The sequence below is a fragment of the Carex rostrata genome, chromosome 11 (assembly GCF_964058835.1).
Source record: "Carex rostrata chromosome 11, lpCarRost1.2, whole genome shotgun sequence".
Classification (NCBI taxonomy): Eukaryota; Viridiplantae; Streptophyta; class Magnoliopsida; order Poales; family Cyperaceae; genus Carex; species Carex rostrata.
In genome coordinates this window covers 7,786,442-7,808,769 of record NC_135928.1, presented here as the reverse complement: position 1 = coordinate 7,808,769, position 22,328 = coordinate 7,786,442, and the positions used below count along the sequence as shown (strand labels likewise).

At 32.4% G+C, this 22,328-nt stretch overlaps 3 protein-coding genes across 3 annotated transcripts; 1 reads left to right on the top strand and 2 right to left on the bottom strand.

Moving 5' to 3' along the window:
• The first annotated feature begins 8,410 nt into the window (after positions 1-8,410).
• LOC144562419 (alpha-amylase/subtilisin inhibitor-like) lies at positions 8,411-9,125 on the top strand. Its single transcript, XM_078311638.1, has one exon. The coding sequence runs from the start codon at positions 8,488-8,490 to the stop codon at positions 9,121-9,123; it is 636 nt and encodes a 211-aa protein (XP_078167764.1). The 5' UTR covers positions 8,411-8,487; the 3' UTR covers positions 9,124-9,125.
• Positions 9,126-9,766: 641 nt separating this feature from the next.
• Positions 9,767-10,387, bottom strand: LOC144561394 (miraculin-like). Its single transcript, XM_078310360.1, has one exon. The coding sequence runs from the start codon at positions 10,385-10,387 to the stop codon at positions 9,767-9,769; it is 621 nt and encodes a 206-aa protein (XP_078166486.1).
• An 8,952-nt stretch (positions 10,388-19,339) lies between these two features.
• LOC144561706 (GEM-like protein 4) lies at positions 19,340-20,245 on the bottom strand. Its single transcript, XM_078310771.1, has 2 exons — positions 19,943-20,245; positions 19,340-19,825 (listed from the first exon to the last, which is right to left on the bottom strand). The coding sequence occupies exons 1-2, from the start codon at positions 20,130-20,132 to the stop codon at positions 19,371-19,373; spliced, it is 645 nt and encodes a 214-aa protein (XP_078166897.1). The 5' UTR covers positions 20,133-20,245; the 3' UTR covers positions 19,340-19,370.
• Between the last annotated feature and the right edge of the window lie 2,083 nt (positions 20,246-22,328).

The following is a 22,328-nucleotide window of genomic DNA, read 5'->3' as shown; positions in this document are numbered from 1 at the left end:
TTGCGAATATCACTGGACCGTATGAGGCGATCTAGGACGTCTATTTCAGATCAACGGTGCGTATCAGATACAAACATATACCTTCTTCAGGTGTATCATTCCAACTGAAAGTGCTATTCTTTTTTACTCTGCTACATGTCAAATATATCTTGAATTTAAATTTTATATATTTCATTTGTTCTAGACTATTTTTTAATTCGTACAGAAAATATTCACAATATCATTTAGGCTTCAAATTTTGATGCAAACACAAAATTCGTGAAATGCAAGCTTTCAATATTATACGTATGGTAATATCAGAAAAATTAATTTAACAAGTCAAGAACAATTTATATAATGAAAAGATCAAAGATTATGTGCATGTTACATTTTAATTCAGTTATGAGATGAAGAGAAAATTTTGCGTGATCAAAACACTTATTTGGAGGTAAAATAGAGAACAAATTCAAAGAGTTATGCATCTTTAAAATTATTCCGTAAGCAATCATAATTTTGCTCTAAAAATAATTAATTTTGATAAAAACAAATTTTTAATTTTCAGATGCCTCTGAAACTACCATTTTTTATTGTTTAAGAAATATCAAAATTATATTTTAAAAAATGTAGTTTCTCAAATAATTTTGAGATGAAGAGTTTTTTGCCTTATAATTAAGGTGAGATTGAGTATAAATTTTTTATTGCAGTTGATTTTAAATGTGAATAAATTTTTGGTACATGCTGAGAAAAAAGTACTTTAGCTGGGGGGAAAAGGAATATATATGTATCCTTCCATCTACCTGACTGTCACTGAGTACAATAACTTTAACGACCTTTCAGCTGAGCCATTGAAATTCCATGTTAAATTAAAACTGACGATTCAGATCTAATTGTACACAGTCTGGTATTGCACTGGATATGAATTCAGAAAAAAATGGGGAGGAGCAAGAGTCGATATCGGTAGTTCATGTACAAGTTGATGGCAAGAGAGTGAAGAGATTCAAAGGATAGGTTAAGTGGGAAAAGAGACTCGATGGTTTCACAATGGATATGAAGAGAAAGATCTCTAAGGCCTAGCGAATGGGCATTCCTCTCATAGAAAGGTTTTGAGGAGAAGATAGTACAGGAGAAGAGTAGAGAAAGGTAAGGATTGTAGTCCTGGTTTCATAGAGCAAGGAAGGAATAGTCGGACATTTTAGCGAACAAGTGTGCATTCCTCTCAATCTACTTGTTTTATTTCAAAGGTAACAGTTTTAGCAGGCTTGCTTCTCGAGTTCAGATTCAGTGAAGTAACTCAAAGATTGGGTTTTAAATTAGGACCTTTTGATTTGAATCTGTGATAATCTATCCGAAGTGGAGCGCACACATCTCGAGAGGTGAATTCGAATCGCGAAGTAATCTCGAGCGATGGATTCGAATCAGACGGTCTCAATCCAAAACCCAAATATTGGGTTGCTTTAGGGGATCCGGACCCAGGAGACTTCTTTACACAGGAGTAGGATCGTAATATTAATTAAGTGATTAATTAATCGTATTTTATAGAAGATTAACATAATTAAGCTGAGTTTTAAGTAAATTGGGTATGTTTGTGAGTTTTGTAAGTTTAGAAGGGTAAATATGAAATTATAAATTTTAGAGGAAAAATATGTAATTTCAATGTTTTTGAGGGGTATACACGAAATTCCCCCAAACACAAAATATGCTGTTGGTAGAAATTGAACCAAGCTTTCCACAACCATAAAATAAACTCTAATCACTAGACTACAAGTATACATATAATATTTTATGAGGGGTTTGAACTATATTAATAGTTTTAAAATAATAACATTCAATTAAATTTTAATATATATAATTAAAATTTGAAAATTATAGGAGTAACTTAGTACATAAATGTAGATCCGCTTCTGAATAAGAGTCTTTACTTTTGTCTTTCATAATTAATTTTCTTATGAATAAAAGAAGATGTACACTGCTTCCATGTAATAGCTTTCCTGCGGAGTACAGCATGTTGCTTGTTTGAATTTTTTTTTTTTGTATATTCTAATTTCGATAATCCTGAGTTATAAAGAAACTAGGTTTTCACAACTTTTTATTTGGTATAATGTATATTACATTTAACTAACAAAATGCTAAAAAAAAAAAATGAAGCGAGCAAATGTACAGAAGCAATCTATGTTTTTTCATTCCACGTTAAGTATTAAAAAAATTGCAAGCCATTTGTTTTTTTTTTTTTTTTTTTTTTCTATCTTTCTTTCTTTCTTTCCAATTGATTTAGAGCCACGACCAAATCTGACTCATTGCAAATTGGAAAAGGTAAATATATGACAATCCAACAAGAATTCTTTATCAAAGCAAACGAGAGTAAGGATAGTTTTGATTTTATACTTTTTAATGAAGGTGGGAAGAGGATTCTAGAGTGCTAGAATTAAGGAATTCATATCACCTGAGGTAACATATAATATTTTTGTTTAGATCTAGATTGTCTGATTAGAATTCACACAAATATTAAAGGGCCCGTGCATTCTACTCACTTTGAATTGGTTCGGATTTTGATTGGACGGTCCTGATCTAAAGAGAAGTATTATGTTACCTCCGAGGATAGGACTCAGGCTAGGGATAATATCCGACCGTACTTAGATCCATATTCAAAAATTAAATAAGAATATCTAATATTCAAATATCCTTATGAATATAATTTTAAATTTTAATTATCCGTATTCGAATAGTAGATATATATTATAAAAATATTTGTGTATATATCTATAAATATCCGATATTCAATTCGTATCTGTATCTAAAAAATAAAAATGGATACATATATAGTTTTACTACTATCCGATCCGTTTGCACTCCTAATTACGGAAGCAGATCACCTGCCCCTTGGGGTGCAGGAAAATCCTGCCCCCTCAGTCACTGCGGGGTGGGGCCAGGTTTAGAGTTTAGGGTTTAGGATTTAGAATTTAGGGTTTAGGGGGCCCACCAACAGTGACTCTGGGGGCAGGAGATTCGGTCCCCCTAATTACTTAGGCTTTAATTGAGTGGTGTGTTTAATGAAGGTGCACGTGGGAAGAGGTGGCTTGAGCGGTGACTCTTTCCCAGTTATGTTCAAGAAAAAAGATTCATGATTTTAATAGTAATTATGTAATTGTGTTTTGTTAGAATAAAAAGTTTTATGTTGAGGAAATAAAATTGGATTTTTTTTTTATACCGCTCTCTTTTTATTTTGATGGCATTTTTCCTGAATAATTGTATGTTAAGATAATTGAGTAAACTTTACAAATTATGAAGCTTTATCTTTTGAAAATATAAATTAACTTTACTAAATAGATTTTGCCATATAGGAAATTCCCCCTGTGAAACTAAAACATGGTCAATAAATTTTCTTGCAGAAAGAGAATTTTTCTATAGAAATTAATAAAATAGAAGAGAGAGAAACAAAAAGAGTTCATTAGATTTTTCATTGATAGAAAGATTGGTAGGATTTCTACCGATCATAACTATTAAAATGTCCCGATAGGGTAGGAATTCTACTTATTTAAACTTAATTTTTTTTTTTAATTTCATGTATATATGGAGATAATTCTTCTATTGGATCTCTAGTAAAATATAAAAAGGTTTTAAAAAGTAGATGAAATGTTTCTATTATATCTAAATTTCAAGACACTATTTATTTTTGCAAAAAAAAATATTTTATTAGAGAAAATCAAAAGGTAAAAAAGAAAAATTGGTTTGGATCGGTAGAATCCTACCATCCAAACTTCTTGATTTTTAAAATTGATAGAAATTCTACCGATCTTTTTACCAATAAAAAATTTAATGTACTTTTTTGTTTCTCTCTCTGTTTTCATTATTCTCTAAAACAAAAAATTCTCTCCAAAAAGTGAAGTACACTAGAGGTTTAAAAAAGCCCCAGTTGGGTACACCCGACCCTGCCCGCCCGTACCCGATACCCGAGCCCGAGTATAGGTCGGGTACGCGGGTAGGCGGGTACGGGCAAAGGACGGACCGGACCGCTATTTTTGGACAAATACTCGAGTATACCCGGACCGCCTTGAACCCGTGCTCGCCCGGACCGGACCGGGAACCCGGTTTACCCGTACTCGTGCCCGTACCCGTATACCCGTGTACCCTACCCGTTATACCCTACCCGTATACCCTACCCTTATACCCGACCCGTATAAAATTTGAAATTCAAAACCCATTTCCCACTGGTTCAAGTCCAATCCGGACCGGTCAAATCGGACCCGACCGGCCGGACCCACCCGTGCCCAACCGGACCCACCCATGCCCGACCGGACCGACCGGATTTGACCAATTTTTTTTTTTCCTGTTTCTTTTAAAATTTAAATTTTTTCCCTCCATCCAATCAAATCTCTTTAAATACACCCCTCTTCCTCCCTTCATTTTCACATCTCCATATCCATTCTCAAATTCTCAATATCTATATTCTCTCAATCTCAAAATTTATTATTCTCAAATTTTAAATTTATTTAAAAAAAAAATATATAGTTCTAAATTTAATTCCTTCAACAAATACGCAAACGGAATTACGAAGTTCGGCACCTCCTGCAAGATTTTTTTGCGAGATTTAAAGGTTACATTTATTTCATGTATTATTTTTGTAGAGTAAATTTAGTTTATGCTAGATTTATTGAATGTTAAATAATTAGATTTGTTAGATTTATTTTATGTTAAATTTGTTAAGTAATTAGATGTGTTAGATTTATTGAATATGTTACATTTATTTAATTTATGTTAGATTTGTTAGATGTGAAGTAATTAGATTTGCTTTGAATAGGTTAGATTTTATTTTTCAAATTTGGATTTATTTTTAATAGGTTAAAAAAAGATGTTAGATTTATTTTTGTGAATATGTGAAGTAATTAGATTTATTTTGAATAGGTTAGATTTTATTTTTGAAATTCGGATTTATTTTTAATAGGTTGAAAAAAGATGTTAGATTTATTTTTGTGAATATCTGAAGTAATTAGATTTGTTTTCAATAGGTTAGATTTTATTTTTGAAATTCGGATTTATTTTTAATAGGTTCAAAAAAGATGTTAGATTTATTTTTGTGATTATGTGAAGTAATTAGATTTGTTTTGAAAATGTTATATTTATTTTGAAATTCGGATTTATTTTTAATAGGTTAAAAAAAGATGTTAGATTTATTTTTGTGAATATGTGAAGTAATTAGATTTGTTTTGAAAAGGTTAGATTTTATTTTTGAAATTCGGATTTATTTTTAATAGGTTAAAAAAAGATGTTAGATTTATTTTTGTGAATATGTGAAGTAATTAGATTTGTTTTGAATAGGTTAGATTTTATTTTTGAAATTCGGATTTATTTAGGTTAAAAAAAGATGTTAGATTTATTTTTGTGATTATGTGAAGTAATTAGATTTGTTTTGAAAATGTTAGATTTTATTTTTCAAATTCGGATTTATTTTTAATAGGTTAAAAAAGATGTTAGATTTATTTTTGTGAATATGTGAAGTAATTAGATTTATTTAATAGGTTGAAAATATGTGAAGTAATTAGATTTGTTTTGAATATGTTAGATTTTATTTTTTTCAAATTCGGATTTATTTTTAATAGGTTAAATTTCTGTTTTTTAAATTATGTTGTTTAAATTATGTTTTTTAATTTCTGTTTTTTTAATTTCTGTTTTTTAATTTCTGTTTGTTAATATCTGTTTTTAAAATTTCTGTTTTTTAAATTCTGTTTTTTAAATTCTGTTTTTTAAATTTCTGTTTTTTAAAATCTGTTTTTTAATTTCTGTATTTTAATTTCTGTATTTTAATTTCTGTTTTTTAATTTCTGTTTTTAATTTCTGTTTTTTAAATTTATGTTTTTTAAATTTATGTTTTTTAAATTCTGTCTTTTAAATTTCGTTTTTTAATTTCTGTTTTTTAAATTTCGTTTTTTAATTTATGTTTTTTAATTTCTGTTTTTGAATTTCTGTTTTTTAAATTCTGTTTTTTAATTTCTGTTTTTTAATTTCTGTTTTATAATTTCTGTTTTTAAATTTCTGTTTTTTAAATTTCTGTTTTTTAAATTCTGTTTTTTAAATTTCGTTTTTTAATTTCTGTTTTTTAATTTCTGTTTTTTAAATTCTGTTTTTTAATTTCTGTTTTTTAAATTCTGTTTTTTAATTTCTGTTTTTTAAATTCTGTTTTTTAATTTCTGTTTTTTAATTTCTGTTTTTTAATTTCTGTTTTTAAATTTCTGTTTTTTAAATTTCTGTTTTTTAATTTCTGTTTTAAAAATATGTTTTTTAATTTCTGTTTTTTAATTTCTGTTTTTTAATTTCTATTTTTAAATTTCTGTTTTTAAATTTCTGTTTTTAAATTTCTGTTTTTTAAATTCTGTTTTTTAATTTCTGTTTTTAAATTTCTGATTTTTACATTTCTGTTTTTAAATTTCTGTTTTTAAATTTCTGTTTTTAAATTTCTGTTTTTTAAATTTCTATTTTATGGAATATGTGAAGTAATTTATGTTTATTTTTCTCAATAGGTTTAAAAAAATGACAACTCCTCATCGCGACTCGGGGGAAGATTTTGCTTCGAGATTGTCGGCCTCACTTTTTGGCCCCGCTATGCCACCGCCTAATTATTCAGAAAACTATCCACTTAATTATCTTGATAGTTCTTCCTCCCAAATACCACCACCTAATTATCCACTAAATTATCCACAAGATTATCAAAGAAGAGACCAAATGCTACAAACAAATTATCAACAACCCCCCCAAATGAGTGCACCATATTATACAAATAACGATCCAAATGCATACATTCCACAAGAAACACTTCAACCGACACCACCGTATTCATATGGAGGCATGGGCTCATCTTCTGTAGCAGTAAGTTGTTTTAGTTCGGCGAACATGATCCTCTCCGATAAACTCAGTAAGTTGGATCCACATGTTTTTGAGAGACTTGTGTGCTTGAAAGATTGGATTCAGGCTGAAGAGCGCAAGCAACATACGCATCAACAAGCATCATCATCCGAAGTCGACACTGAAGAAAGTGGTACCGAGGCGTGGCACGAGGCTAATTTGGATTCAGACGGTGCAGAAGAGAGTGAAGAATGGTATAGGAATGCGAACTTCTAGATAGGTAGTGTCGGTATAAATTTCTAACCTCTTTTAATCTTTATGGTTATTTCTTAAATTATAAATTTCTAAACATTTTAATTAGTTTTTAAATTATTTATTTTAAAGAAAAATTACTAACAAAAAAAAGTTAGAACTCCGCCTATGTTATTTTACATACCCGGTCCCAAATCCGGAATAAAGGAGGAAGGTAACTTTTATTTTTTAATCTATTGTTTTAAAATAATTCATAATTATTTTTAAAGTAATTGATTTAAGAAATTTTTTATTTTTATTTTATTGTTTTAAAGTAATTGATTTAAGATATTTTTTATTTATATTTTATTTAACCTATTGAAAATAAATGAACGTTTCCAAAATATATTATTAATTTAAAATGAACGTTTAGAAAATATATTAACAATTTAAAATGTAAACTAAAAATTTCGAGATATAAATAAATTATGAAACTATATAATTAGAATGAGAATTTAAAAATAAAATAAAATGACTCGGGTAAAGAAATAAATAAATACATTTGTACTTAGCCGAATAAATATATAAATTTCCGCACGAATAATTTTTATATATAAGTTAAATTTTTTATTTATTTAGAAATTATAAAGATGTGACTTGATAATTATATATATATATATTTACACTATTTCATATTGAACTATTATGTCTATTCAGATTTTAAAAGTCGAATTATAAACACGTATTAATATTCGTACGACACTGTAAAAAAAAACACAAAAAAACACAAAAAAAAAACACAAAAAAAAACACAAAAAAAAACACAAAAAAAAACAGTTTTGAAAAAAAAAACCGGACTTTACACTATTTGATATTGAACTATTATGTCTATTCAGATTTTAAAAGTCGAATTATAAACACGTATTAATATTCGTACGACACCGTAAAAAAACAGAAAAAAAAACAGATAAAAAAAACAGTTTTGAAAAAAAAAAACCGGACCAGACCGGCCCCTACCCGGACCGCCCTGCCCCATGCGGGTACTGCGGGCAAGGGTATAGGACGGGCAGGGCACGGTTTTTGGAAAAAAAACCTGAGGATGCCCGGTCCGTGATACCCGTCTACCCGAGATACCCGTGCCTGAGCCTTGCCTATGCCCGTGCCCGAGTATGCCCGGTCCGTCCGGCCCGGCCCGATAATTAATACACTAAAGTACACACCTTCAATAATTTTTTTCAGTAAAATGCAGAAGCGGCAATCATTGTTGTCAGAGTAGGTACACCTTCAATTATTGATTGCGGCAACTGCCTATACGGCTATATACACCCCTCTTAATTAACTTGCTGCACCGTTCCCTCTTAATTAACTTGCTGCACCGCCACCGTTCCCTCTAAATTTAGAACTCGAAATTTGAGCTAAAATTATGTAAGCTAACACATATCAATGCAGCAGCTCCATATTCTAGTTTGTCTTCCAGCCATCTTCCTCATTTTATTCATTTTACTTCATTCCAGATTCAGAAAACCATTAGAACCGATCTACGATACCGAAGGAAATGAATTAATCCAGGGAGAGAAATACTACATCATTCCATCCGATTGCGGTTCAGAAGGCGGGTTAATCGTTACGCAAAAGAACACCTCTTGGCCTCTCTTTGTAGCACAAGATATCTCTTCTCTCAACAATGGCAACCCAGTCACCATTATTCCTGTCACAAACACCCATCCTGTCAGGCTATCAAGCGGTGTTTATATTCAATTCGTATCATGTGCATTTTGCTTAGAGTCAATGGTATGGAAAATTGGAGATCCAGAAGGGGCTTATGGCAGGCGACACGTTGTAGTGGCTGGTGAAGTTAGAGGAGACACGGGACACGGTGTCGGTCAATTTAGAATAGAAAAAGTTGAGACAGGACACGGAGGGTATATAATTATTTTTTGTCCTAAAGTTTGCAAGTTATGTCGGTCGGCGTGTCAAAATGTAGGTGCTTTTATGGAAGGTGGGAAAAGTTGGTTGGGGTTAGAAGGCTTGCCCTTGATTATTGCTTTTAAGAAGAATAATTCATTCAATGATGTTTGATAGATTGTAATATGTGTGAATAATCCAGTGTTGTAAAAAACATTTATTTAGACTGATTAATCGGCCGATTAGTTATTGGCAGTGATCAAATTGTTATGGATTTTTCTGACTAATTGACTAATTAGTTTTGATTATGGTCAATTATTTCTGATTAATCGTTTGGTAGTATCCCATCCGTTCGACGACCGCATACCGTTATTTACAACACTGGAATAAACACAACAATTAATCAATAAATGTTGTAAATCAATTCAGTTCAGTAACGTTTCATATACGCTGTTTCCTGTTTACTGTGATTTTGTTTAACACTAATTAATTAATTCGAGCTGCTTGAGAACAACACACAGAAATTTCATTACCAGAGACAATTGTGTGTTTCACAATTCAATAATTCTTGCTTTAGTATCAAGTTTTAAACCCTCAAGTTTGAATTGGACATTTGTTTTTGACAAATGCTTGGCAAAATATTAAGGAAGGCGCAAATGACCAGAGAGCATTTATGGAAAGAAACAATTGGAACAGGAAAAATCTGTTTATTTCATACCAGTTATGTGCAAAATACTGTCTGCTACTCTGCTAGCACACTGCACATATTATTTCCTTTACATGCATGATTCTAATAAAATACAATTACTAATTACAATCACGAATCTTTTAATTTCTTGAACATAACTGGGAAATGCTCACCACTCAAGCCTAGAAGTCTCTTCCCACCACCTTCATTGAACACACCCACATCTCCGCACACCACCTTACAAGTGGTACAAACACTCGGACAGAATACCAACTTGTAGGCTTTATTTCCCAATTTCTCTATCTTAAACCAAATATTCACTGTCTCCCTCCCCGGCTTCCCTCTTAACCCTCCAGTAGTTATATATCGCTTACCTGCTCCTTCGATATTTCTGAGTTGCCATGTCGTTGGCATCACACATGTTGTAATAATCGCAAACTCTATGTTGATGTCGGTGGAGAGGCGAACAACTTTGTCTTTCGGATTTGCGGGACGGAAGATCAAAGGGATGCCTTTTTTTACCTCCATGTTCTCTTGAGCTACATAAAGAGGGCAATGTAGATAATTGTGTGTGGTCATGGTTAGGCCGCCGCCATGGCCACGGACTACCGGGATGATGTAATATTGTTTTCCTGAGATCAAAGGATGGCCGTCGGTGTCACGCACTGAGTCTAATGTGGCAGCATTGGAGGTGAAAGAGAAGAATAGGAGGGTTACAAGTAGAGAGATGGAAAAGAGTAGAAACTTCATTGTATAAAGTTTCGATGAAAGTAGTATAATCTTGATGGGTATATATATATAAAAAAGAATAAAATTTTTTATCCTCCGTCTCCGATCCTTCAAAAATCCTCACATTATCTAATTCTATTCTAACAAACTCAATAACGACAAATACTAACTGTCATTTCTCTTCCACCGTTCAAATTTAGAAAAAAAAAATGAAAATCCAAATATAACTATCACCATTATTTTGTCTACTTCCTCTCTCTCTCCTTGCTGCTGTCATGATATAATATAGGAGAAATTGGATCCATGCCACTCCAAAACTTCAAAAATGCCACCTCAAAGTTTTGATTTTGTTAAATGCCACTCCAAATCTCAATTATTAAGAAAATTGCCACCATTACCAAATTATTATACATTTGTAATTAGAAATAAACAAAATATATTGTATTTTGAGCAGTATTTTCGTATATTTCAAAAATACCCTTACTCAGTTACTCTTTCATTTCTACACCCATTAGGGTCCAATCCGATCCGACATTCCTCTCTTCTCTTCCGACGAAATAAAAAGAAATCTCCTCTCCCGTTTCAAATCTCTTCTCTTCCGACATTAATTCCTCTCTTCTCATCCGCCTCTCCTCCCAGTCGCAGGTGGTTGCCGTCGTCCGCCTCTCCTCCCATACCATGTTCTCTCAGTCGTTGCTGTCGTCCGCCTCTCCTCCCAGTCGCAGCCACCCAACCGATTCCTCATTGCCGAGTATGAGGTGCCCGGACTGCGGGAAGCAAATGCTAAGGCTCGTGAGCGGTACAGACGACAATCCAGGAAGGGTGTTCTACAAATGCTTGGCTAATAAAACGGTATCGTGTTCTAATTTCAATTTGTTAGGTATTTCGAATTTTGGGTTGAAATTAGACTACATATTTTACACTGTCAAGAAATCAAAAGGAAGCAAATAAAAAGTATATTAAAGCTATAATGGAATTTATCATATTAATTCAGATAGTTCATGCATGTAATTAATATGATCCATGAATGATTTAAAATATTAACGGTTTAAAATAATCGATTATAAATTTCGTTTTTGTTTTAATCGATTACTAGTCTGTACTGGGTAATACCTGCTCTTTACAAGTTAAGTGGATTAGTTTATAATCGATTACAATTTTTTTATTTTTGGAAGAAAAACCATTTAAGGGGTTTCTTCATCAAGACTAGTAATCAAGTATTAGAACGCCTAATCATTATATTGGACATAATATACACTATTATAATCCAACCTAATTTACCACCTTACATATCTCAATTATGGTACTGGTACCGGGACAGCAATTCCAATGTACTAGTGTGAAGCAGTGAACTGGGTTAAGGACTCATTATGCAATCACCAGCTTAGGTTTTCTACAAACTCAATTAAATATCTTTCTAAAAGAACCCTTAATTTTTCATGCTATTTTGGTTGGTTGTACTTCACTCTCCCTAAGTCTCTTTCAAAACAGTGTGCATATAGACCCCTATAAAACTTGAAAATTATTGCAAATACATTTTCCTTCCACATTTTCCCCTAAATACTTGCACTGGTTTGTGGGTCCGGTATTTCAGGTTCCCCTAGATTTTTTAGGGTTTAGGATCATCTTGGCTTATGACTTGGCTTATGCAAGTCATAAGATTGGTATTGTTTAGATTTTTTAGGATCATCTTGGCTTATGCAAGTCATAAGATTTTGCAGGTCAATTTCTAATTGTTTTTTATTTTTTATTTTTTTGAAATTACAGCAGATGCCAAAATGCAAGTTCTACATGTGGGATTGGTATTGTACTATTGTTGCATTAGCGAAGCAGATTAAGATACTTGTTGCAATATTATTGGCATTGTATTATTGTACTATGATTGGTATATTTATTGCAATAATATGCAAGTAATGTATTATGTATTTGAGGTCACATTTCTTTTCATTCCTGTACTCTTTAAGTGTTTCTGTAATTGTTTCTGAGATGAATCTTGAATGAATCTTGAATGTATAACTAATGTAATTGTTTCTTGAATGAATCAAATTATTGATTTGGTACCACTACTAATATAGAAGCCACATTTCATACATAACCATGTGAATAGAGAAAAAAAAAACTTGATTATGATTTGGCACAGATAAGGTATCAGTTGCAAAATAAAATAAAACAACGACTAAATGAAGTGGTTCCAAAAGAGATAATCATGGCAAATCTGAAGGTCAGTTCGCAACAAAGAAATATGCAAAATAAAATAAAACAAATAGTGCCTCGAGTACATATCACAAGTAGCTACAAGTTTAATCATACAAAGGCACCGATAACAATATAACCAAGGCCTAAATGAAGGCCTAATAATTTCACTTCTCCTCGCTTTTATCTGGCTTGTCTTCCTTTTTCTCTTGCTGAAGGAAAAAATATAACCAAAGTCAAAAAAGAAGAAGAGAAGGACAGGTCATAAAACAATTCTTAAAACAAGCCATAGAACATTTATTGAATATGCACCTTATATGAATATGCACCCTTTTCCAAGTTACATCAGCAGGATCATGAAATTACAAGAGAGATTAGTATTTTCATGTACCTTATATTATGCTTCCAGATGTTAGTATTTTCATGTATGCAATCCAGATACTTAGTATTTACAGGAGAGATTTTCCCTAAACTAAGTTAAGCTAAATATGGGTTAAACTGTGTCACAATTCAGATTGCTTTCGTAGCCCTTTGCAAAGACAGTAAAAATCAGATAATTATTTGCAAAAAAAGTAAAATCAAGCATATCGATCTAAACCGATCTAAACCGATGTCTATGCAATTTATGCTATCAAATACAAATTGCAAACTAACAGATCATACAAATTGAATTGAAATACAAATTTTATTCTTACCCACTAGGCACCCAAGACAGATCCATGGATTCCGATAGGTTATCTGGGTTTTGAAGTCGGAGAGGAAGCCACGGAGGGGAAGAAGAAGAAGCCACGGAGAGGAAGCCAATGAAAAGAGAGAGTTTGCTATTGCAACAGCCACGGAGAGGAAGCCTACCGGGTGGTCCAAACAGAAATCAGATTCCGATAGGAAATTTTGAAGAAGAAGCCACAGAGAGGAAGCCGCGTGCGGAGAAGAGAAAGGAATTCCGATAGAAGAGGAAGCCACGGATGGGGCTCTGTCGCGTTAGAAGAGAAAGGAATTTGATAAGGCTATTTCTGTCACTTTACATATATTGCAAATTGTTTATTGAAAATTATACATGTATTTGGTAATGGTGGCAATTTTCTTAATAATTGAGATTTGGAATGACATTTAACAAAATTAAAACTTTGAGGTGGCATTTTTCTAATTTTGAAGTTTTGGAGTGGCATAGATCCAATTTCCCCTGTAATATATGATCATAGCTTCTCTTTCGCCCTCTCATCGATGCTCTCAACTGGCTCAAAAAATATGCGGAGGAGAGAGAAACCCTAAAAAGCTTCCATCTCTGCTTCTACCTTACAGTGGCGGGTCACCTCACTATGAAGGAAAGAGATGCCTTTATCCACTACCTTCTCTGCCAGGCCCAGAACAGACCTGATTTTGCCAAGCCAGCTCATGGTCAACAGTCAACACTATGAAAAGTAAAGCCCATTATTAGGCCGAAGCTCCTCTGCTCTAAATTTTCATTCTTACACGAAGTTCAAATTGTAGCATGGATGCATCATATCAGAACAAAAAAAAATCACATAGAAGACCATCAAATTGTATGGTAGTAACTTACATTTATTATATACTATTTTAGTCGAATTCAATTTAAAATGAAAAAATAAAATAGTAAAAGAGTGAAAAAAATATCAATAAATGAGTCAATTTCATCCCTTGAAAAAATTCATTTCCTTTATTCCACCGTACTCACAAAATTAAAAAAAAAATGGATTCAATTTGTAAAAAGTATAAATTTAGCTGTAAAGATTTAAATTCAATTTTATTTTTCTAACATTTACAATTTCACACACTTTTAATTAATTTTCCTTATTCCTTCCACGGAACAAGCCCATCCAAAATAATCGTTCCAATGAGACAAAAATCACAATATCTGAAAACAAGGATATACAAAAGAGAGTCAAAAGCACACAAAAAAAAAAAGAAAAAGAGAAGAAGAGAAAGTTGATCTCTTGAATGAAGACGAAACGGGTGGTAGCTCAAGTCAATGGGCATCTTGTAATTTCGGCCCAATCTGTTTGGAAACAATACAAGTTCTGCCGCAGTGCCGCTTGACATTGTTTGCGTAGGTTAACAAGGCGGAGACAGAATTTTAATAAATGACAAATTTATAAAATTAGAAAATTTTAATTTTTTTTAAAGAAATATGAAGGTTAGTTCAAAACTTTTAGAAATTAGCTTTTTCGGATCTGTAATTTTATACTAATATGATTGAAACAAATTAATTGTACTATTTGGTTCAGATTCTAATTTGATTGATTTTCTTTTTAAATTATTAACTAAATTTAAGATCCGAGCTACATTGTATTTTATACTAATATGACTATAATGTTTCTTTTATATATTCAAAAGTGATTTCTTTAACTGGGATCAATAATTCAGATGTAAAATATTTTTTTAATTTTTTTCAATAACGTATCAAGAAATAATTTAACTTTTTTTATAGTCAAGAAAAATCATGTTTGAAAAAAGTTTCTTAATGCTTATAGTGTATCTAAATTATAAGATACCGTATCTATTTTGTTTAATGCTCCTTTTAACATATTCAAATTATAAGTCATTCTTTCTATGTTTGAAAATTAATAAACAAATATATTCATTTAACGACTGAAATTGAGAATTTTGAGATTTTTTGTTGTCAGCAACTTCAGAGTGAGGACACCTCTTTGGTGTGCGCAAACTCAAATGGCGGACATGCTAACTTTCAAAATTTAGGATTCAATGATTTTTTTGTTTATCTTTTTTTTTAGACGAGAGTATATTTAAAATTTTTAGAATTTAAGAGGAGGGTTTCATAGGACAAGATCATTATCACTCTTTTTATTGTATTATCTTCAAAAGAAAAATCTGCCCCATCTTCATCATCCATAGAAGAATCGTTCTAATTAAACAATGTTTAATGAGAACTTGACATAATCTTGTAATACGAAAAAAAAAAAATTAAACAGATTAATGAATTCAATTTTTGAACTATACGTAAAACCGGTTGCTTGAGTCAGGTACCTGCGGTGATCCGAATTCTGCTGAATGGTCCGTGGTATATTGGAAGCGTATCCTCTGCGGAGTTTTTCTGTGCGGAGCTTTTAATCTGATCCGTTCGTTTCGAATCGGACGGACCAGATCAGATCTTGCCCGAATTAAAAAAAAAATTTCTCAAAATTTGCGGAACTTTTAATCCGGTCCGTCCGATCCAAAACGAATGGACCAGATTAAAAGCTCCGCACAGAAAATCACGGAAAAACTCCGCAGAGAATATCATTTCGTGGTATACTTGAATGTTGGTCCAGACCTCTAAATTAAGTAACTTAAATTTTGAGTTTGAATCCTGGCCATTAGAATTCAGTCCAATTTGACTGAAATTGCAAATTCACAGTTTCCTTTAATAGTTATGCCGATTCAAATCGGATGGTTTGAATCCAAACTTAAAATTGAAATTATTTTAAGAAATCCGAACTCTTATCAATCGATCAGAACTTTGACGGCCACGGTCAAGATTTTCAAAAGAAAAAAAGAATCCGAAGTCGTAAAAAAATGGATATTGTGATGCGGTGGATCACGAATCCGGCCCGTTAAAGGTACTTCAGAATAATTGGACCCAAAAAGATTCATTAATTACGGATAACCCAACATCACTTCATGTTTGGGATCCACAAATCAGGCTCCTAAATTATTCGGAGATGCAGATATTTTTTCATATATATGTTCCACGGTGGCAAAAAAAGCACGGAGCTCGTGGCTCGATCGTGACTCGCATCTAACTCGCTAGCTAACAATTCGTTCGTTATTAGATTGAGCTGTTAACGAGCCAACTCACCACTATCTTGATTTAGAATTAACGAGTTTAAGTTGGGGCTTAGCTTGCTCGCTAGCTTACGAGCTAGTTCGACTAGGCATCAATTTGTGAATTTTTACGAATTTTTGAGCATTTTATATTGTCCAATTCGGTTCAGCTCGATTCAATTCAGTTCAAAAAGTTTGTAGAACTTATTTTCTTTTTGAAACAAGGTCCAGCCAGACTCAGCGAGCCAGATTGCCAGTTCGCGAACTAGTTCGGTCCAGCTCGTGATGATTTCAAATTGAGATTTCAGTTCAAATCTCTAAAGTCAACTCGCTCTTGACTCAGATGAGCCAGCTCGTTGCCACCCCTCTAATATGTTCTGTTCGGTTGGATTTCATTTGTACGGAATGAAATTTTGATGGGTATTAGTCTATTAGATCTCACAGATCAATTTATTGAAGTTATAAATTGTAAGAAATGATTGTAGTAATATGCAAAAATGACTGTTCAGCTATGTTACGAGAATAATTATTGAAATTTTATTTTTATGAAATGTGATTTTGGTACATGCCGAAATACATCAATACATTTACTTCAAACGGTATGTAAATGTAACCGTACTAAATTTATGATGCTCAATAATTTAAAATAGCACGTTCTTTCAGAAAGGGAATGGGGGACAGTCTCAGGGGCGGATTCAAGATTTTCGGCGTGAAGGAACAAAAAAATATCGAATCGGATTTAAATAGTTAATCAGATTTAACTCATTAATTAATTAGATACTCAATAAAAAAAATAATTTATCTGACATTTTCCATGCTCTAACTTAAAATTAATTCTAATTACTAATCATAATTAAAGACATTTATTTTGATTTTAACACTAAATTTAACCTGAATTACAAATCAAACATTCAAAAAGGGGGACAAAAAAAATTTCGGAGGGGAGAGGGCAAAATCGATCGGAACTGATAGATCACCACTAAAATTCAAAATTCAGAGGGAGAGGGGGTTGACCCCCTGGCACCATGTGGGTCTGTCTGTGGACAGTCTGATGTCAAGCTAGCTAGAGCTGTCCGATATGCAACAAGATTTGTGTTGACAATTTAATGATTCGTGCGGATCAAGTATGTAAGATATTTTGATGCGAATCAAACACTTTTGAGTAATGTACCTTATAGGGATTAATTTAAATTTTGCACGAATCTTAAAACAAATATTTTATATTCTATCCGATTTTTTTTTTTTTTTTTTTTTTGACTCGGCTCGAAATATTGGATGTAGTACCGCAGAAATATTCCCGCAATACCGATCGCTTGGCGGTGGATAATATTTCTCAATCGAACCTCTTTTTCTTTTTCCTTCTTTTATATCTGAGCAAAAAGTTGATTATTCTAAGACAAAACTAACAAAATGCTTCTGTACAGTCATCAACATCTCATCAGGATTAGAACTTAGAAGTAATCATCAAAAGAATTGATCCGACGAGAGCATAATAGAAAGTTAAAGGGGCCCAGGCCCCTTTTTTCTGACATTTCACGTTAGATTGGATTAATCCAAAATTGTCAAGGAAGGTCACAAATAGACGATCAATAGTTCACAAAATGTGCTTTTTATGTGGAATCTTATGTGTCAATGAGGTCTGTTAGGTTCGTGGCTGATGCATCAATAGACCAAACTGATGTGTAAATCCACCTACTTTCCACAAGATTTCATTAATCTTGCTATGTTCTTTCTGCCCATTTGAAAACTGGATCTCCATCGGTGCACATGCAGCGCCTAGTCAGGCATTCCTTTTTGCCTGATTAATTATAAATTTACAACATGGCTATGACTTGGGAAAGCATAATACATTATAATTCTGAGCTTCCTTTGTTTTTCCTGCATGACACAATTACAATATTGCTCTATAAACAGATAGTCAACACAAAATCAATATCATGATGATCGAGAGCTTACATCGATCGTTGTTTCTCTCTCTAACTGCTAACTGCATTTACAGGGTCTTTTGAGTTATTTAGACCATTTTCCAAAGATATTGTGGATAGGATAACTTGTCTCAAATTTCAATCCATATATCTAGCTTGAACCTTACAACAAAAAGGATATTGTATTAAGAATACCGACAGCGCAGTTCCCTGATTATATTCTTTTTCCGATTAATTAGAAATCTCATTAAAATTTTTCTCAAAAAGGAGAAAATGAAATCTGACATATGACGCTCAATTAAACATTACCAGGAAATTCATATGCCCCTCAAATAATTATCGAGGAAATTAAGGTAGCGAAATCAAGCTCTGCAGCTAATATGTTACAATGATTTGTCAACCTTACAAAAGTACACTTTTCAGGTTTACCGATCTATCATTTACATGTATTTATTGTATGGACCTGACTGGGATTTTCACTGTCGGGCGTGAAACCTTACAGCCTAGTACAATGATCCTCAATGCTGTTCAGTATTTTTTGTTCAAGAAAAAACATTAGGAGATCGACCACTGAAGAACTCAATCTGAAAATATTACTATTTTTATTTTCTTTTTATAATTATTTTCATTTGATAAGGGGATATGCTCAACTAATTATACTAGTAATCTAATCCAGATTACATTCAACTATAGTAACATATGCTAAATCACACAGTCAAATTGATCCAGATTACATATACTAATCCAGTCACATACATATATATGCAGATTCATTCAGTTAAAATAAAATTAAACTATTTTTTTTCATGAGAAGTTTTCTTGTTATGTCAATTATAATATTGATAAACTGGAAATATCATATATATATATTTTTTTCATGATTGAAGCTGCAAGAGCAATGACCCTTGGATTGAATACTTGAATTATTTTATGATAAATTTTACAAGCTCTAGTTTTCTTCCATTTTATTTACCAAAAAACATGGCTATTTCCCAAGGTATTCCATTTTATTGAGATGTCAAAGGTGAAATCATTCCAAAACACAAATTTTCATGAAAATATGTCTGCCTCTTCTCAAAAATAAAATAATTAAAGGTTCGCTGTTATTGTTGCTCAGATATAGCTACATGTAGTGACTCAAAAGATCTCTGGTAATTAACAAAACCCGTGAACCAAAATTCGAAGTCATCTATGGTAACTATTTGCATATACTTCTCTTCAGGCTTGTTTAGATTCTCGCTCGGTGTTGTTTTCTTGACCTTTCCCAGTGGAATCGACACCTTGTATGGAACTTTGGCAACTTCTCCTTTAGAAGTATTCAGTTTCAAGGATTTGTTGCTATGAAATGCCATCCTTTCAGAAGTAATGAAAAGTCTTCCTTGTATAGGACCCGCTGTAGTAAAGAGAGAACATTCATAGGCCTCTAATAATCTCTCATTCTTATTAAGAGTGAAGGATTTTCTAAGAAAATTTTCAACTCTGCCCGCTTGAAATATTTGTTTGCGTAGGTTCAACATCTTCTTCTTGCTTTCCGAAACATTTCTAGTGCTCAATGCCACTGCAAAATTAAACAAATGGAGAAATATTTAATATACAAAAATTTGAAGCATATATTTTTTCTACATTCAGATCATACTGAGAAATTTTGATGAGGGTAAAAATGAACTTGAATTACCTTTTCCATGAGAGGAATCATCTGATTCTTTTCTGAATTTCTTTGTCCAACTAAAGCTTGAATCCTGGGATCCTTTGATTGAACTACCAGGCTCACAATCATAATACGATACGCTAGGCAATTCCTCTTCTACATAAGTCTTAGAAGAACCAAAGATCCCGATTATGTGGTACTGGCACAAGTTCTTCATAGTCAATGGAAATGTGCAAACTACTTTCCTCTCCCCTTTGTCCTCTTTGAGCTTTCTCACTCTCGTTAGAGATGGTATTTGGTTTAATGCTCGAAATGCTCTCTCTATGGGTCCTTTTATAGATGATGTAAAAATAAAAAAATAGGGTGAGGGCATTTAAAATTCAATATGGATAATGACTAATGAGTACCATTACAGTCAGCATAGAGTCAATGGAATTCAAAGCTACAAGAGAATTTTGATTGAATAATGATTTCTTTTACTTTTTATTTTGAAGGTTGGAAGCTTTAATTTCTTTTACTTGGAGTAATTTCTTTGTAACTTGCCCACTGATTCTAATATGATACGTGTAAATCTTGTAAAAGTTCCTAGCATATGTTAACCGAGCATTTTGAATTTGTCTAGGGTCCACACTTACAGGCGAAGACACATGGGAACATGGTACATTGAATTTGATAGGCATACGCAGGGTGAAATTAACATGATGACACAGTTATCAATTCTCTATTTGATAGCTTGTTGGAGGTTAAATACCTAAAAAAGCTACTGGATTTTCATTTTGAATATAGTCTTGCAGAATTCTAAAAATTTTATAGTCAACAAAGCCCGGGAATCAAAATTTTGGATCATCAAACATTAATTACTATAAATCATAAAGTATATCTGTTCTGGTTAGTTAGCAGTTACATTTACTCCTATTGGATTAAGTTGAAACGAAAAGAATTAATGAACGGCTGTTGTACACATGTCAACCTTAGAAGAACCAACAAAAATATCAATTGCCTCGCTATATATAATGTACTTGGTTGCTTCAAATTGAAGCTCTCTTTTCTTACCTTTCTTTTTCTTTTAGATTCGTGGCTATCTCTTTTTTCTTAGTCTCCTTTCTATAAATGACTAGACCAACCGAAATGGCCTAAACGAAAAGTTGATTAATATTCCTTATCAAAGAAACAAACCACTGTTATCACTTATCACCAACTTACAGATTAAGAATCTGATCCAATAGGATAATATAGTAGACAACTGAAGGGCCCCAGACCATTACCAATTAACATCCAAAATTCTCTAATAACAGCAATTCTGTCATCTTTATCGTCTAATCACATGATTGGTAGGAGTAATCCAATTAAATTATATGAAGATTAGTCATGTCACAGAGACGACCAAGTTCGGGGCAGAGGATTTAGGTGCATTATTTGGAACCCCATGTGGCAGTGGGGTATGTTAGCTAGGCTTATGGTCATGGTTGATGCATTAACAATACAAAGTGATGTGTAAATCCACCTACTTTCCACAAGATTTCATTAATCTTGCTACTTTCATTTTTGGTGTCCTAGACAAAGGAATATCCAGCAATACACATGCAGAGCCTTGTCAGCTAGGCCCTTTTTTTGCCTGATTACAAATCTACAACATGGCTATGACTTGGGAAAGCATATACATTGAAAGTCTTAGCCACCTTTGGTTTTCAAGGAAATAAATCAACAAGAGCACATTGTATTAGTACATTTTTTCTGGATAATGGAATTATATTGCTTTATAAACAGATAGTCAACAAAAAAAAATTCAATATCACGATGATCGATAGCTTACATCATTGGTTCTCTCTATAACTGCTAACATTGGTAGTGGGTTTGATCTGAGGTCCTCAAATTTGTTCTTCTTTTTACCACGTAACTAGAACTCTAATTAGAATATTCCTCAAAAAGGAAAAAAGAAATGAAATCTGATATATGACACTCAATTAAACATTACTAGGAAATTCATACACCCTTTAAAAAATTATCAAGGAAAAAGGTAGCGATGTATTTCCTAATGTATGAGTTCAACTAAGTTAAGCTCTGCTGCTAATTTTAACAAATATTTGTCAGCATTACAGAAGTAGAGTTTTCATGTTTACCAATCGAACAACTACATGCATGTATGGATCCAACTGGGATTTTCAATGTCAGACAAGTACAATGATCCTCAATGGCCAGTCTGTCCAGTATTTTTGTTCAAGAAATGACATAAGCAGACTACTTAGGAATTGAATCTAGAAATATTACCCTTTTCTTGTTTATTTTTTTTAATTATTTCATTTGATAAGTATATGGTCAACTAATATGAGTAATTTAATTTAGATTGCATTTAAATTATAGGGATGTGTGCTAAATCACACTGTCAAATTGATAAAGATTATTACATCTATTA